The 18,301-nt window shown below is 28.1% G+C and overlaps 3 protein-coding genes across 11 annotated transcripts in view; 2 read left to right on the top strand and 1 right to left on the bottom strand.

The window, feature by feature from the left end:
- The window catches only part of LOC132949690 (uncharacterized), a 30,494-nt gene extending 24,053 nt beyond the window's left edge, over positions 1-6,441 (top strand). For all 8 annotated transcript variants that reach the window (XM_061020696.1, XM_061020695.1, XM_061020701.1 and 5 more), the window contains 8 exons: positions 59-229; positions 305-487; positions 576-830; positions 2,876-3,100; positions 3,161-3,403; positions 4,450-4,554; positions 4,625-4,830; positions 6,016-6,441. In XM_061020696.1, coding sequence (XP_060876679.1) covers positions 59-229; positions 305-487; positions 576-830; positions 2,876-3,100; positions 3,161-3,403; positions 4,450-4,554; positions 4,625-4,830; positions 6,016-6,031 — 1,404 coding nt within the window. In that variant the 3' untranslated portion in view covers positions 6,032-6,441. The remainder of the gene's footprint in view (positions 1-58; positions 230-304; positions 488-575; positions 831-2,875; positions 3,101-3,160; positions 3,404-4,449; positions 4,555-4,624; positions 4,831-6,015) is intronic.
- A 296-nt stretch (positions 6,442-6,737) lies between these two features.
- LOC132949691 (mitochondrial intermediate peptidase) lies at positions 6,738-11,141 on the bottom strand. Of its 2 annotated transcripts, none has more exons than XM_061020702.1 (11): positions 10,585-11,141; positions 10,388-10,497; positions 9,263-9,415; positions 8,928-9,206; positions 8,678-8,863; positions 8,478-8,604; positions 7,942-8,152; positions 7,750-7,877; positions 7,451-7,672; positions 7,148-7,381; positions 6,738-7,080 (listed from the first exon to the last, which is right to left on the bottom strand). In XM_061020702.1, exons 1-11 carry the CDS (start codon positions 10,711-10,713, stop codon positions 6,787-6,789), a joined length of 2,073 nt encoding a protein of 690 aa, XP_060876685.1. In that variant the 5' UTR covers positions 10,714-11,141; the 3' UTR covers positions 6,738-6,786. The 2 variants fall into 2 exon arrangements, with proteins under 2 accessions (XP_060876685.1, XP_060876686.1); XM_061020703.1 differs by having other exon boundaries at positions 9,263-9,444; positions 10,585-10,599.
- A 140-nt stretch (positions 11,142-11,281) lies between these two features.
- LOC132949692 (serine/threonine-protein kinase 3-like) lies at positions 11,282-16,447 on the top strand. Its single transcript, XM_061020704.1, has 12 exons — positions 11,282-11,494; positions 11,569-11,649; positions 11,706-11,886; positions 11,955-12,182; positions 12,248-12,353; positions 12,459-12,671; positions 12,780-12,910; positions 12,979-13,132; positions 13,205-13,293; positions 13,425-13,493; positions 13,550-13,687; positions 14,028-16,447. The coding sequence occupies exons 1-12, from the start codon at positions 11,418-11,420 to the stop codon at positions 14,184-14,186; spliced, it is 1,626 nt and encodes a 541-aa protein (XP_060876687.1). The 5' UTR covers positions 11,282-11,417; the 3' UTR covers positions 14,187-16,447.
- The last annotated feature ends 1,854 nt before the right edge of the window (positions 16,448-18,301 follow it).

Genomic DNA, 18,301 nt, shown 5'->3' with positions numbered 1-18,301 from the left:
TTAAGGTAATAAATGTAATTTTGATCATTAATACATTGTATATTATATTCTATTTTAGCTTTTACAACGAGGTTATGAAACGACTGGCGTTATGGGTGATCTCTTAGAACGTATGTATAGAGAGGAATTTCATGAAAACTTGCCTGATAATTGGGATCAGCTTCTAGGAGTTTTTAGTTACTTCACATTTGATAAGATAGCAGCTGCTAATAAACTTGTTATATATCTTGTAATTATTTTTATATACAACAAAAAAATAAAAATAATTATGAGCTATCGTAATGTTATTATGTTTACTATCTAGAATGAAACTGAGAATAATCAACAAAATGGTCATGAATATTCAAATCAAGATTTTGCAGAAGAACAAAACTTTGTTCCAGGTACTCCATTATTATTTGAAGACTACACGGAAAAATCTGTTCTCGTTTCTGCCAACTATGGTTCAGCTAGTGTTTGGATTCGTTTGGTTGGACAGAGTGCAGATGTAAGTATTTTTAATCATCTTACTAATGTGTAAAATAAGTATGTATTAGGGTATAAAGAATTAAAAAAATTAATATACATGTATTTAGGAAAACTTTATTCAAATGCAAGCAAAATTCAATGACACAATGAACACAGCAGGGTTAAGTATCCCGGATCAAGTTATTGAAGGTGAATTTTATGCTGTACTATACAATTCGTCTTGGCATAGAGTACAAATATTTTCTGCTAATAATGAGGATGGTATGGCTACATGTTTTATGATAGACACTGGCGAGCAATTGAACATTGCCAAAGACCAGATTTGTTATCTTGAACCAATTTTTATGAAACCTAAAACTCAGGTAAATTGCATAAAAAATAATTTTATCTGTTATAATATTATCACAATTTAGACAAAAAGATTTTTTTTTTTTTTTTTTATTAAGAACTTTCAGTATACAACTATTATAGTTCAACGATTACAATGTACAATAAACCTATGATTTACAATAAATTATGGCTTAGGAGTAATATGATAGTATAAAATAGATAATTAGGTAATTAGATAAGAATATAAAATGAAATGATATATTTTTTTTTTTTTTTAATACATTATTAGATATATAATAATAAAAGAAATAATAATTATTTAATTTGAAAATGATATATATAACGAGTTGATGGGGGGAGCTGGAATTCGGATTATGGTGTAAATTGTTTTTGTAGAATAGTGGTGAGGAGGGAAATAAGTGGATTTATAAGAGCGGAGAGTTCTGTGATAAACTTAGCTAACAAGTTATCATTTGGGAAATTATTATGGGATAAACTATTATTGGAATTGGTGATGGAGGCATAGGAAGCTTCGGGAAGATGAGGAGGAATTTGGAGAGGGGGGAGCGTAGAAACAGTATTCGGATTTAAGTAATTTGATTTTTGTTGAATCGGCTGAGAACGTTTCTTATGTTTGAGAAGTTCATTATATTTGTTTTTGTATTTTTTGTTGCTTTGAGGTTAGCTTGGTTTTTGATAATATTTTTGTACACGGGACAGCCCTTGTAGGAGGCTATGTGTGGTCCTGAGCATAAGCGCATTTCGCGGGAGTGGTAGGTGGTTTTGAGCATTCGAAGGATAAGTGGTTATCTTCGCATTTGACGCAACGGGGGTTATGGTGACAAAAATTACTTGTATGAAAGCCTGGCATGACTTGCATTGAGGAGGGGCACGTTTTTTTTTTTGGTAGTTCAATTTTAATTTTGGTGTGCAACATCGAGTCCAGATTGAGGATTTCGCTATTATTGGTTGCAGGTTTTAGATCGATACGAAAAAGAGGCAACGCATTTTTGTTGATACGGTGTAAAATGTTGGTAACCTGAATTACTTCATAGCCTTTATCTGTGATGTAGGCTTGTATGTCTTCAACGGGCGTAGATGGGTGGAGGTGTCTGATAAACACACTGTATGGTTTTAATGGCTTGGGCGAATGAGTATGGAATTTGACCTGCTCGTTTTCGGCTAGGTATTTAAAAATAGTGTTCCAGGCAACTACGGTGCTAGCGTGGATAATAAGATATTTAGGAGTTGATTTAAATAGAATGCTCGACGGTTCGGTTATATCAAATAGAGCGCTTTTGAGCGTGGAGATTTTGTATCCTTCACTTACGTAAAAGGGAGGTGTCTGAACTTTAGTCGGAGAGGGTGATTCCATGTTGGCCGACGGTAAATTGAGCTGATCCTGAGATGACAAATTGACGGGTGGAGGGCTGAACACCTCCAGAGGAGAATCGGCATCTTCGGAGAGAGAAGCGTATCTGTTGGGTGTAACAAATATTTTGCTTTTTTTTTCGCAGTCTTTAGTAGACGATGATGATAGATTACGTTTTGGGGTATTACGGGACATATTTGAACTGGGAATAGAACGCCATTAGCGAATAGCGATATCGGACGGAGGTCGTGCACGTCTGCTCACGATAAGCGTTTACGATCGACTGGACAAAAAGATTATTAGCTAAAACAATTGCATGTCATGCCCATGTTCATTAATGACAACATAGAGCACCTATGTGATTAATAATAACTATAGGGCAGGGATTATTATGTATACCTTTCATAATCCATTTCCTAGCTACCCAAGTGTTTTATAAATAGAGGAGAGCTTATATAAAACAACAACATATTGTTACCAGATTTTAGTTTGAATTTAAAGTTATAAAAAATATGAATTATTTCTTTAAACTTTTCAATATTGCAGTCCTTTTTTTTTTTGTTCGCTAAGATAATATTTTAAAAGTTGTATTGCTTATTCAATAATTTCTACTTTTTTAAAAATTAAAAATTAACTTCTAGTAGCAACTACTAAATATAAGAAACTTTACCCTTAATAAAAACATCCTTTGCTCTGCATTTTTAGGCTATTGAATGTATTTTATCTCAACTGGATAATTTTGGCACATTTGATGGTTTAAAAGAATTATTGGATGAGATGATATTGAATAAAACATTCTTCATTGTACCAGATTCATTAGAAGAAGGATGTGCAAGGGTCACTTTATATGAAAAAGGAAGAGTTAATGTAAATGACATGATCATTCAAAGATTTTTAGAAAAAACTAGTACAAAGCTTCCATTATTTGAGGTAAACAATATTATTAAATAATGTGTATTTTGTCCATTATTATTGACTAAGATTGTGCAGGATCAAGCTATTGTGGATGGAAATGTATCATCAATCGTTGAGTCTGGCCATTTATATTTACAATTAAATATTGACATTGTTACATCACTTGAAGAAATCTTGCCAAACGATGAATTTTTAAACCCAGAATTTTTTTTGAAGAGCAAGGAAGATATTATAAAAGACAAAGTCTACATAACAAAATATGAAGCTGATAATATATGGAGCCGTGTTCAAGTTCTTGATATAATCAATGACTCTGAAGTTAGTACTGTTATGATAAAAATATACTTAACACTTTCAACGCCGCTGACGCGTTTACGCGTCAGTAACATGTATATTTGTATCCTCCATAATTTAATCGTTTTTATTTTAATAAACTCTGAAATGTACACAGGCTATAGACAATAAACTCTATATTTAAAACTATAATTGGTTTGAGTTTTCGTTATTTTTAGATACTGATAATCGTTGTTTTTGACGGCCTTCCCAAAACGATGTACATGCACGTATACAGAGTGTATATTAGATATATTATGAATTCTTTTACTGATATTAATCATTTACAAATTATAACAACTATTATATCATTTGTAACATACTGTATCATGCAATATGGCTACTTTGCCACTATTTAATTTGTTTCATTTCACGTTATTTACGCAACTGTAACGGACGGCTGATCACGGGATAAACAACGCGGCGTCGCGGTATAATTGCCGAAATCACGCGCGGCGTTGAAAGTGTTAAGAAGACCCTACACAGACATTTGTTGTCTCCGTCTTACAAGTATGTAACATAACACATTTTACGCTCAGCAGATCACGTTTAGTTAGTTTAAAAATAAGAGTGAATTGACTTTTTATAGAATATAAAGGTAAGATTATTATCTAGGGCATCTCATAAGGTTTTTATTATATTTTAATTTTAAATCGAGTTATGAGTATTTTAAAATTGTAAATTGTTTGTACATTTTTAAATACTCATAAAGTCTTTAAAACTAAAATATAACAAAAAAACATATGAGATGTCCTAGATAATAATCTTACCTTTAATTGTGTAAGGAGTCATTCTCTCAAATTTTTAAACTAACAGAGCTAAATGTGATTTTCTGAGTGTAAATTTTGCTATGTTATGCACTTGTACTACTTACGCAGGGCAATAACTAACAAAGTACCTTTTTTTTTTTGATCTGCATAAAATGCAATTTTACAAAAAAAAAAAACTTAATTAAATGTTTACTTTGTTTTTTTTTTTTTGGAATAATAGAAGTTAATCTTTACTAAGTAACCTAAATTATATTATTTCAGGCCAAGATAATTTATATAGACTATGGCAATATTGCACAGTGTGAAATTACTAAATTAGCAAGTTTAGAATTATATGATCCGTTGTTGGCCAAAATTGCCCCTCAGGTATTCAAAAATATCTCTAATTATTATTTAGGTATGTGTGATTATAAATAATTTTTATATAAATTTTCAGGCTATAAAAGTATCAATGAATTTTTTACCTCCAAATACTATGACTCCAGATATTGCCAACAAGATATTTACAATAATTGGGAATGGTACAGTTTTAGTGAATACAGTTAATGCACCTAATAACGATGTGCCATGTGTTCAACTTTACAAAACCGAACCAGATTCACCCAATACACCATACTGCATTAACATACCATTATATCAAAGGTAAAATTAATATTAGTAGATGTATATTTATGTCGTATTAATCCAGTGAAATATTATTATTAATGATTGTTCTTTTATATGAAGTAAAATATTATGTCCATTTTTTAAAAGTATCCATATCATGAACAAAACTTTTATCACCACATCGAGAGATATTTCTTTCAATTCAAAAAGTATAAAATTTTTGAAATATTTTATTAGCATTTTTAAATAGGTACAGTAGAATCCGCTTAATAGAGACATAAATGACAGTCCTGAATGAATGTATTGTATGTATAACTATTCGGATGTTGGGGACAAATAGATAACTGGCTGATGTGTCTCAATTGAGCAGATTTTACTATACTTATTAAAATCAAAATAATTTTTTTTAAATTTATTACTCTTCAAGAAAAAATCTTACAACTACCTACATTACTAATATTGAATAGTAAAATAAATTACTTAATTAGCATTAATATCATGATATATTATATAGATATAATTAATAATATAGGCTGACAGACTGCTTTCTCTAAGAATCATTTTTCGGATACAATGATTTTTGTATAATATGAATTCAAATTCAACACATTCATTACAGTGACTCACACAACTTCTAACTTGTACTCACTTGTCGACTTTTTTTTAAATAGATTTTGTTTGCTTCCTAATTTATAACTGGTATCATATTTACACCCAGGTTATGATATACATAAATGTTGTGTGTATAGTAGTACTCTAAAATAATAATAAATGAGTCAACCACATATCGCAAAAACAATCTCACTATTAAAAATTTTAACCATATTGTGAAACACAATTTTAATGAAATGAATCTACAAACTTCTCCTATTTTTCCTAAATACTAATAAACTACTTATTTGCAAGCTCCTCCTCAAACAATTATGGACCTTTACCATACAAGTTTGGGTCATAGTGAAACTATATAATATGTAAACTCGAGAAACTAGTTAGACATTCGATACAAAACCTTATTGGTTGATCTAGATTCTATATCATCTTTATTTTTCTTGCTAATTAGATATAGATTATATAAACCAGAAAAAAATATTCAATACATCTTCAATATTGTAAATCGTCACAATAATTTTGCAATGTAGGAATTTCATGTCAGCAACATCAATATCTTTTAGTATTAATTTCTTATGTAATTAATAATGTCTTAATTTTGTTTATTTTCAGCTTAAAGAAACAATGAATTTCCACCCTCATAAAGGATATTTGATTAATTGTTATTATTTAAATCTAAATGTGTAGTTTGATCTGATGTTGTTACATTAGTTTTATACAAGTGTTATTTTGAGAAAATACTCATCATTTTTTATTTTTTTTTATTATTTAAAGTGTACAATCATAATCATACTTGTTAAACAACAGTTGAGAATTTACAACAAAATGTAATATTTGTTTCATTTGTATATACACTTAACAATTATTTATATCAATTGCATGTACTGGCTTCCAACTATGCAACTGTTTAACAAGATAAAAATAATTTGTATTGAGTGAAAAACAATATTATAACTTTGAATTTATAATTTTTTATGATTTTGTTTTTAATATTTTTAGCAATAAGACACATTTATAATTAAAACAGGCTAACTTTTATTTATATATTTATTTCTGCTACATTCTAGTTTGGTTAGTTACCTCAGGCATACTAACCCTAGGTATTATGATTGAACAACTCATTAATTTGGAAAACAAATGGGTATTATTACACTAAATTATTTATATAATATAAATATAAATAATGGATGCATTGATTTATGAGACAAACAATTTTAGTCGCTTTCCTCAAATTAATTTGGTTTACTTCTAGGGATTCAACTTGTTTGTCTTAAAATAAATTTAAAATGTTTTTACAATTAAGAAGGATATTCAAATCTGTAAATAATCAATCGAAATATTTAACAAATTTATTTATAAGACGAGTAAGATTTTATTATATATTTATGCAAAAGACAATTTAGAGAGTTCAGTGCCTTGATCAATATCTTGTATTAAAGATGATGCCAAGAGTTCTGGAGTTACTGGTGTTTTAAGATAATCGGAGACTAATTTTCTTGCTGGTTTCCCACCACCATATTGTAAGCATTCTGTACGTAACCGTTCACCTTGGATTCTATTTAGTGGATCATTGCTCAAGAATGCATGCCATGTGTGTGCTGCTAATGCCTTAGATACCAAATACGAATAATACTTTGCACCATAACCGACAAAATGTGAAAAATGTAATTGCCATGCCTATAAAATAGTTACATAATACAAATTATTAGTTTAATTAGTTTTGTAAATTAACATATTATCTTACTGTGTCTTTAACATATGACAGTCCATAATATTCTACTTGTAATTTTGCAAGCAAATCAGTTGTATTTAATGGTTGTGGTGCTTGTGTGTGGTAATATTGGTCAAGTACAGAGTAAAATAGTTGCAACTGCATTTCAGATGCAGCAAATAAATATTTGGATGCGCATAATTTTTTCAACATGTCCTCCGGCATGGGTTGTCTAGTTTTAAAGTGCTTGGCGTAGTGTTTTATGACCTGTATAGAATATATTATGTTAAGAATATAAAATGGTTATTGCCTTTTATTATGTTATTATTAATTTACTTGTGGTTGTGTAGCATAATATTCCATTAAAACTGATGGAAATTCTGCCAAGTCTGTTGCACAACGTGTACCGTTGACATGTTGATAACGCGTCCGACCTAACATAGAGTGTATTGCGTGTCCAAACTCATGAAAAAGATTTTCGACAGAACCTGGGTGCAAAAGGACTGGGCCATGATTCTCACGCCATACCACATTTAACATGACTACTACAATCGGGGTCTGATACAATATTCAATTTAAGCATTTTGTTTCGGCATAATATATTATATTAACTGGAATTTACGGGAAATATTTACTTGATAAGAATTATTTGGCAATTGCCGTCCTCCTCTAACAACATAATGTGAATCATTGTGTAGTTTTCCTGTTCTTTCGAAAAAGTCACAATAAATGTATCCAAGTAAACCTTCTGTGTTATGTGTAACTAAAAACAAAATATTTCTTAAATTAAAAGAATTTCGGTTAAGAAATTGGAATTATATTTTTACCAGCCAACTTGTAAACTTGTTCGGCCCACCCTTCACCTGGCTTTATATCTTCAAATAACAAATTTATATTGTACAAACTATTAAAAATCATATTCAATCCTTCCATACAATCGCCTAAAGAAAAATATGACGCATAATCAATCATTGCATATTTAAGATGATTCTGTTTAATCTTGTTAGTCAAATATTGTACATCCCATGGTGATACAATCTAGAAAAATTAAAACAATTATTTGTAGTTCGTAGATACAACCAAGTGCTATACTCGTGCTGGCGAGAGAACGCCTCTGGGCGGCGACCAAAATTTGTCCAATCTCGCGCATTCTCACCACTAAACCTTCCCGAACACTGGCCGCCACCGTCAGTGACATAAGCCGCTGGTCACGCGTAGCAAGTGGGGAATTTATGGCGGTGACTAGTGGTAAAGTGGGAGAAATTTTGGTACAAAACCACAGAGGTCCATCATTCGGATGTGCAAACGAGAAGCGTTCTCTTGCCGGCACAATTATAGTTTGGTTCCAGTTTGAGAAAATTACATCATTGTTATTGGCTCTTTTCATAGTCTTATAATCAAAAACTGACCGAATCCTCAGCTCTGTATTTAAGATATTCAAAAATTCCATTACAAAATAAGGATTTTCCGCTATGCTGTTTTTCAGAGCTCTTAAAAAAAAATATATATATATATATATAAACATCAGCCATTGATACTTAAACTTAATTTCTCAATTCTCACCTATGAGCATAAGATGGAAATCCACAAGTCAAAGCCAATTTATGACGGCTTTCTAAAAGATTATCCAACAATTCTTCTGATTCACTATTTGGACCATTGTAAACTTTGAATGCAGCTTCTCTCAAAATTGGATCTTCAGAATGAGAATTAGGATGTCCAATTATTAACTTCCCTCCTGAGCTATATCTAATCAAAATAATAAAAAAAATTAACTCATTAGTTAAATATACTTTTACGTTTACAGTTATACTCTTTAGAAAGAACTTTAGAAACAACATCAGGTAATCCAGTTGGATCTACAATTCTAGGTTTTTCTGCAGCAACCATAAATCGTTGTCCAGTAACCAAAATAAAATTGTTCAAATTAACAACATATTGTCTTTTCCTTTCCTCTAAGTGTATGCCATTCAATTCGAAATCAAACAAAAATAATTCAGCAACATGTCGATCCTCTTCAGTCATAGGATGTTTATCACCGTCTAGGATTACTTGTTTCAAATTTGTATATAAATCTTTGTTAGTATTTAATCTAAAAGATAAATATTGTATATAATAGCAAATTTAAAACTGAGATATAGTATTTACTTTTCTACAATAGTATTCATGGAAATACAGCAATCTTCAGCAGCAGTAACAAACAATTTGTCTGGATGTGCTGTACGAATGAATTCAGCCATATCAGCAAGACAACAAAGACTATTGGACAGCTGGTCAAAAATTGTCACCAAGTTTCTCTTGCTATTATATGACACAATTTAATTATATTTCTATAATGTAATAAAATATTTAAATTGTTAAGGACATAATGGAGTCAGCATTTTAAGTTTATTAATGAAAAAAATACTATAAATATTATACACTTGATATTTACAAAAAAAAAAGTAATTTATTAATTGATACAATATTATAAAGTCAGTAAAATATAATAAGTACTTGGAGTAAATATATTTTCATTTTAAATAATATGTTTATGTTTGTACATTATAACTTATAAGTATCAAATTTTAATTTAAAAAAACAATTTCTTAAAGTTTGTCATGAAAATGTATCGATTACTTGTTTATAAATTATTTAAGACTGTATTAAAGTTTGTTGCTGCTAAGTAGATCTGAATTTATTTTTATATTTTTCCAAGATCAAGCTTTGTTAAAAAGTATATTTAAATATGAGTATTTTTTTATAATTTATTAACATATCCATAAGAGGATGTCAGCACACTATTTGTTTTCTCTCTGGCCCACGCGCAACATAGACAAAACGTATTTACACAGAATCATTTTTACTATTTTTTTTTTATGTTTTTAAGTAATCTTAGAGTAAAATCACTCATTACAAATAAGATGGGGAATAATATTTTAGAGGGAATGACTTATCAATTTTATACTATATTTTTATTTGACTTTGTATTCAACTTTCAAAATAAACAAAAAAATATTGTAAATTTAAATGATATTTAAATTGTTTTGAAACAATATTTAGGCAAATCGATATGACATTCCCTCAAAAATATTATTCTCTATCATTTTGGCTATGGGTAATTTTACTCTAAGTTTACTTACAACAGAAAAATAGATTCTGCGCAAATGTATTTTGTCTATGTTGCACATGGATCAGAGAGAGACAACACATAGTGTGCCGACATCCTCATAATTATAATTCTATTTTCTAAATATAGATGTTACTCAATAGTATGCAAAAAATAAAAATTACCGATTGGAATCGCATATTTCATCAATTAAATTGTCACAATCTATTTTTGTACGCTCCTTGAATGCATAAAACCCCTCAAATGAAATCAATTCCGGTGCACCAAAAAGTCCCTAAACAATAATATTTCAAATATATACTTTACTTTTTACATAATTTTACTAATTAGTTAAAATAAAAATTTAATGTGTAAGTCTTACAGTTTGGTTTTTGACAAAATATTTGAACTTTGGCTTTGGTTGGTTGAAAAGTTCAGACAACGGTTTGGCCAAGGCAACGCTGTACTTCTTTGCGTACCGCACTTCATGAATTGTCTTGCGTAGAATCATAATTTGTAGCTTATACCTATGTAAATTGTTAATTTACTTCTCACGAACAACAGCCTCAAAATATTTGACCGACAGATGTCAAATGCATCCCATTTTATGAGTATTCTGTCTTTTGGTGCAACAACAAAATATACCGGACGTGGATTAGTTTGGTATTACTATTTATTTCAGCGGTGATGGTTTCATGTAAAATATTGTTGACAGTAACGTGAGCGCAATTCGAAAAATTAAAATATATAGAAGCGATGAACAATAAGCTCTAAGTTCCTGGATTACTTGGTCATATTTTATACTCGACTGTAATCTATAGTAAAATTGCACGTCCAAACTACGGATCTTGATATTATTATAATTTATTTCAGGTATTATGTACAATGTTCATCATTTCATTATCGCCGGGGCTTTGGACGGCGGGACTCCTCCTGGACCAGACGTCGTGGCCCCCAATACCGTCTAATTCGATATTATAATCATTTATAATATGACTGATACAAGATAACAAGAAATTATTTATAATCACACATTTTAATGATAACGGGAATGTCTTTCGTTACTACCATAATTTTTAATCATTTTTGTACCAACATATTATTTTTTATTTCGTTTTAATTTTGTTTTCTTTTTGTTTGATTGATGTAGTATTATATATAAATATATAATATTTATATATTTTATTGTTTGTAAATAGCAAAACAGCTTATTACATGTCGAACTCGAAATCTGCATTCAATTTCTGCCATGTTAATTACAAGACTCCTGACACAATGATGTCTTCAAAGAGGTAAATACTGAAATATCAAACGTTGGTTTCCTAACGGTTAACTAATACCTACATTATTTTTATTTTTATTGTAGTGAATTGAAAAAATTGTCTGAAGAAAGTTTGACCAGGCAGCCGGAAGAAGTATTTGATATAATTTGTAAACTTGGAGAAGGGTAATATGGTTATGATTATTTTTGAAGACTACCTCCTAATTTCTGTTTGTTCTCAGATCCTATGGAAGCGTATTTAAAGCGCTGCACAAAGAATCTGGTCAAGTACTTGCTATTAAGCAAGTACCGGTTGACACCGATCTTCAAGAAATTATAAAAGAAATATCTATTATGCAACAATGCGATAGCCCCTATGTAGTTAAATACTATGGTTCATATTTTAAGAATACTGATTTATGGGTAATTAATTATTTTTTTATTATTTACCTAATATATATTTTTTCTGAAATATTGACTGTTTTGTAAAGATTGTTATGGAATATTGTGGTGCTGGTTCAGTATCTGACATCATGAGATTAAGAAAAAAGACACTGTCAGAAGACGAAATAGCTACTATATTGTCAGACACACTTAAAGGACTAGAGTACTTACATTTAAGGAGAAAAATACACAGAGATATTAAAGCTGGAAATATATTGTTAAACTCTGAAGGACATGCTAAACTAGCTGATTTTGGGGTTGCTGGACAGCTGACTGTTCGTGCTTATTAAATGTATGTTGGCGTGAAACATTAAATAGTGTATGCATTATTATTATTTAGGATACAATGGCCAAAAGAAATACTGTAATAGGAACTCCATTTTGGATGGCACCTGAAGTAATCCAAGAAATAGGATATGATTGTGTTGCTGATATGTGGAGTTTAGGTATATTAATTATTAGTTCATAAAAATAACTCATAACAAATTGAGTATTTGAATAAAGAATAATTATGTATTTCAATTACAATGAGTTATATTATAATATATTAGGAATAACTGCATTGGAAATGGCTGAAGGAAAACCTCCATACGGTGATATACATCCAATGCGTGCCATATTCATGATACCAACTAAACCACCGCCTTCATTTCGAGAACCAGATAAGTGGTCCCCAGAATTTATCGATTTCGTTAGTCAATGTCTAATCAAAAACCCAGAGGAACGAGCAACAGCCACAAAAATGTTAGATCATGAATTTATTGGTAAGAAGATAATACATTTTTATTATTTAATTTATAAAAATGGTAATTTACAATTTTATAATCAATAAAGTGCTTTATTTCTGATAATTTGATTTTGTTTAAAATTAGGTAACCCAAAGCCACCAGAAATTTTAAGTCAAATGATTGCTGAAGCAAGAGAAATTCGAGAGAATCAAACTCTACGTTCTAATGCATTATGTTTAGTCAAATCAGCTGAATCCAAAGATCAAAACTCTAAAGTAATTGCCTTGAATGAGTAAATGTAGTAATTAAGTGAATATATATTTTAAATTATTTGTCTACTTAGGAAGATGACATTGACAGTCGTACAATGATAGTAGATGATAGTACCCTTGTACCGGATAAATCAAAAGGGACAAGTTTAAAAAGTAATTCATTAGTAGAAGAATTGAGAACAATGGTAATTAATAGCGATGGAGAAGATGATTCCACGATGAAGAGTATGTACATCAAATATTTATGATTGAAAAGAGTTGATTGTTTTTTTTTGTATAATATATTTGGTATTCTAGGGCATGATACAGGACCTGAAGAATCGGGTAAAAAGTATAGACCCTTATTCTTAGATCATTTTGATAAAAAAATTGCAGAAAAATCTAAAGTAATTATTTATTAACTAGTATCTTTAATTTGCATTAAATATTATACTTGTAGCTCCTATTTTTACTCTATAGAATATTAATAGTCTATATGGTATATTTTATATTAATATTTTTACTATTAATAATTTAGAACGATAATTTTGATGTGGGAAACAAATTATTTGGCGATGGACCAGATTCTGCTCAAGATGTTTCTCAAGTAATGTATAATATAAATTTCCATCTTGAAAATATGTCTAATGCCATTTTTTATAGATTGACGAATCTGAAAAAACTATATCTTTAAATCAATTTCCTATGCCGCAAATAAATTGCAGACCTGATGGTAATCTACCAACAGCTCTTCATCAAAACCGATACTACACACCAATTGTTGATGGAGACTTTGATTTTGTAAGTTTTATTGATATGTTAATAAAAATTTAGTGACTTTATTTTGAAAATTGTATTTAACTCATGAATTCAATTAATATTAATTCTTCTGGTTAAATATTATAGTTAAGTTATTGCAGTGGCAAACCGTCATAAGATATAATGAGACAGTGTCTACTCTCATTTATATTTGATGAATTATTAAATTAAAAAACGACAATCTAGCGCAAATGTCAATTAAAAATCATAATTTTTTTTAGCTTTACAAATAATTTTACATAATTGAATTGCTCTTATTAACTAATAAAACTAATTTTAACACTAGGCCATTTAATATTACTTTTTAATTTTTATTATATAGTTGAAGTTTTTAAGCTTTGATGACTTGCAACAAAGAATGTCCAATTTGGATTCTGAAATGGAACATGAAATTGATGAGCTACGACGTCGTTATCAAACAAAACGCCAACCAATACTGGATGCTATGGATCAGAAGCGTAAACGACAACAAAACTTTTGAAATATTTAAAATCTGTACAATTACAGCGTTAGTTACCAACAAATGTATGGCTAACTCCAGATTTTCCCCGATTAAGGTGCTATATGTATAATATGTAGCCTGTCAGTAATAGGGCAGGTAATATTTATTAGACCAACTTCTTGATTAATTTTTGAGACGTAATAAAACTGATAAATATTAATGTATAAATTATCATTATAATAACCTTAACAAATATCTAAGTCATTTATTCTGTTTTAAGTATTATTATAGGACAAGTTGTTTTAATCATCTGTTAATATGGGGAATATAACATAAAAAGTTTAGAAATCAAATATAATTTCTACTCAACTATCCATATTTATTTTAAAGATTTGACAAAATTTGCAATCAAATTTATATTTTATTTTTCATTTATACTAGTTACCAAAAGATCTATAGGAGATTATTTAATAAATACAACATGTATTGAGTCATGCATTGATCAGTTATCAATTATGCTAGCATAGGATATAATATTATTATTGTTTATAATTTTATATAATTTAAATTTTTCCAATAATTTTTTGTCTTCCTTCATTTTTTCCTGATTTTTAAGTGACATCACCTTTTTTAAGAAATAATAATAGACTTTGCCATAAAATTATGGTTTATCTTAATGGAAATAATATGTATTTATTTAATACTGATGAACAGGTAATACCTTATATTTTTGGGCTTTTATAATATGTAGTTATGTTTTTTAGAAATCAAAACAATACAATATATTTTATCTATGTTAATATTAGAAGAACTTAATCTTTGTATGAATAATATAAGATTAGCCTAAAGTTGTATTCAAAATGATTCAATTCCATATAATTCATAACTGTAGTTCAGATTAGGTTGTATATATTTTTTTTATCATATAACAACTAAATAAGATGTTAATAATATTCTGGAATTGTTTGGCTGAATAAAAATGACTGCACAAATCAAATTTAATTAACTATATTTTACAAATATTAATATAAAGATAATATAAATTTATAATTCACAATTTTATATTTAATTAAAGCAATATACAAATCATGTACTAAAATGTAAAAATGTAGACAGGACAGGGTGCAAAAGTTGTAACCATAATCGAGATTCAAAGACTGGTTATTACTTATTTTTTGATTTTATTTTTAAATGATTTGCATTTTCAGTCCATTTCTTTAAATCATGATTATTGTATTATATAGGTAACTAACTATTGCTATACTAGTGTAATAAAAAATAAATAAAAGACTGACTGGAAATTGACATCATCAGATCTATAAAATATTTATATAAATGTAAAAAAACCGATAATGAATTCGTGGATATCTAATATATTTCAATAAAAACAAAAAGTTTCTGGTCAAAAATGAATTATAGTTTAAAAGTAATATATAACATTTTATGTGTTTTTTTTGTTGTTATTTTATGTTAATGAGCTTTCAATTTAATTTCAATTTTTTTTTTTTTAATTGTGTATAATGAAATAAAACTGGTTTGTTGCCTTGTTATATTTTAAATTAACAATAAATATTCATTAGGGGAATATATTTATTTATTTAGGTATATGTGTAATGTGTAACACTTGTATTTTTGATATGTAACAATGCGACTACTTTTGATTCGAGTGAATTGAAAGTTTTTTTTTGTTGAAATATAGTAATTTTTACTATCATTTCTTTAATAAATACAAATAATAATAGTGTTTTTAATTTATTTAATACAAAACTCCATCAACTGTATATTTTTATCACTATTATTGTGTAATTATACTTTAACAAATTTTAAAATTGTAAGCAACTTAATAGTATGTACTATACTCCATTTATGACATAAAATAGTTTATTCTATTATTAATTATGTTAAAATTTTAAATAAATATTTGTCTTAAATCTGTAGACAACTCAAAATTTGTCTCGTATTAAATTACATATATTGCTCAAAACTACCCATTTTAGTATATATATTTACTAAAAAATATTTTACTATATGTGTAATGTGTTATATTAAACATTTTTTTTTGTGAAACATTTATTTTTGACCTAAACATAATAACTGTATTGTTATAGTTGTAAAACTCTTTACTGTAGCATTGTATCAATCAAATATGGCTGCGATTGATCATATTATTTTATATTAACATTAACACATACCTATATTAAATTTGCACATGCCGACCTGTGTAATATAATAATTTGCTGTTTTTAATTTCAATACTTATTTTAATTAGCTGTTCAATTTATTAGTTTTAGTTTTCAAAACAATATCTTAACAATTCTGTTATATTTATATACAGTTTTGTTTTGAATTAGTCTTACGTGTTATGCTATTCTAATGACTATTTTCATTAATTATGCGTAGTACAATACCATCTATAATCAATAGTATTACTAATATCGATTTCAAATTATTTTAAAGACAAGTTTTTAAACCAATTATATACTAAAATCGTTATTCTAGGTTATTTAATATGTAATTTTGTCCAAATTTGAACATTATAACTATAAAAAAAACTGTGTTCTTATATTTTTGAGATTTTTGGTTTTAGAATAACTTACTTACATGCAACCTTCATTTAAATATTCAATCCTTAGCAGTTAACTATAAAATTTGAACATTTTATACATTTTTATATTTTAAATACAAAATTATTTTTTAATTTTAAATTTTATAAAGGTTGTCAAATATTGAACTTATACAAAAAAATTGTGCCCATGTATTTTTAATATTTTTCAACTACGATCGTAACAATATATCAGGAGCTTTGTATTGATTTTTCACGCATTTTTACCCAACATAAAATTTTATTGACATTTATAGAAAAAAATATTGAAAATATCCGTAAACAGTTTAAAACAAATCAAAATATTTTGAAAATGTTATATCGTATATCGTGTATAGAAAATGCGAATACAAACAACCAGTGAAAATTTCATACATATAAGTCATTTCAGTGGCGTAGTCAGGAATTTTGTATGGGCGGGGCTAAGTATACAAAAAAGGCGAACAAGTGGATGTCGCTCTGCTGTACAGTAGGTTACAAGTGGGTTACTGTAATGGATGGTGTTAAATTTAAATTCAATGATACAATATCATTGTATAAGAAAAACGATTCTGAGTGAAAACGGTCAGTCAGCCTATGATATTACCAAGTATATTTATTATTTGTTAATATTATTGTGAATAAAGTAATTTATATACAACCTATTTACGTGGAGCTTTGTTTTCAATTTTCAATCCTTAGCCATAAAAGTTGAACATTTTATAAATTTTTAACCACAAAATAATTAATAAATTATAAATTTGATAAATGTTTTCAAAATTTGAACTTTAAATGCTTATAAAAAAAATTGTGCCTATGTATTTTTAATATTTTTCAACTGCTATTAGAATGATATATCAGGAGCCTTATATTAAATTTTCACGCTTTTTTACCCAACAAATAAAATTTTATTGATATTTATAGAAAAAAAAACTAAAAAAATTGAAAACTGACAATGTCCGTAAACAGCTCAAAAAGAGTCAAAATATTTTCAAAATTGTATGGTGTATAGAAAATGCTAATATAAACATTCAGTGAAATTTTCAAGTATCTACAGTCATTCGTTTTTTAATTACAATAAAATAAGAAAATTGTTACATGAGAAATCGAGTGAATATCAAATGTTGTAAAAATTTAAATTTCAGACGCTCATAAAAATTTAATTTAAGTATAAATTCTCAACTCAAAATAATTTGCTAATTTTCGTGATTTTCCGTATTTTGTCAAAATTTGATCTTTAAATGCTTATAAATAAAAACTGTGACTAAGGATTTTTAATTTTTTTCATCTGCCTTTGAAACAATAACCTAGGAGCCTTCTATTTAATTTTCAAGCTTTTTTACTCAATAGGTAAAATTTTATTGATATTTATAGAAAAAAAAAACTAAAAAAAATGGAAATTGACAATGTCCGTAAACAGCTCAAAATAAGTCAAAATATTTGGAAATTGTTATGGTGTATAGGAAATGCAATTTTAAACATTCAGTCAAAATTTTATGTCCCTACGGTCATTTGTTTTAGAGTTTCACCAAAAACCAAAATCGATTTTCTCGAAAACAGATTTTGCGTAAAA

The sequence above is a fragment of the Metopolophium dirhodum genome, chromosome 7 (genome assembly GCF_019925205.1).
Source record: "Metopolophium dirhodum isolate CAU chromosome 7, ASM1992520v1, whole genome shotgun sequence".
Lineage (NCBI taxonomy): Eukaryota > Metazoa > Arthropoda > Insecta > Hemiptera > Aphididae > Metopolophium > Metopolophium dirhodum.
This window is presented reverse-complemented; position numbering and strand designations above follow the sequence as displayed.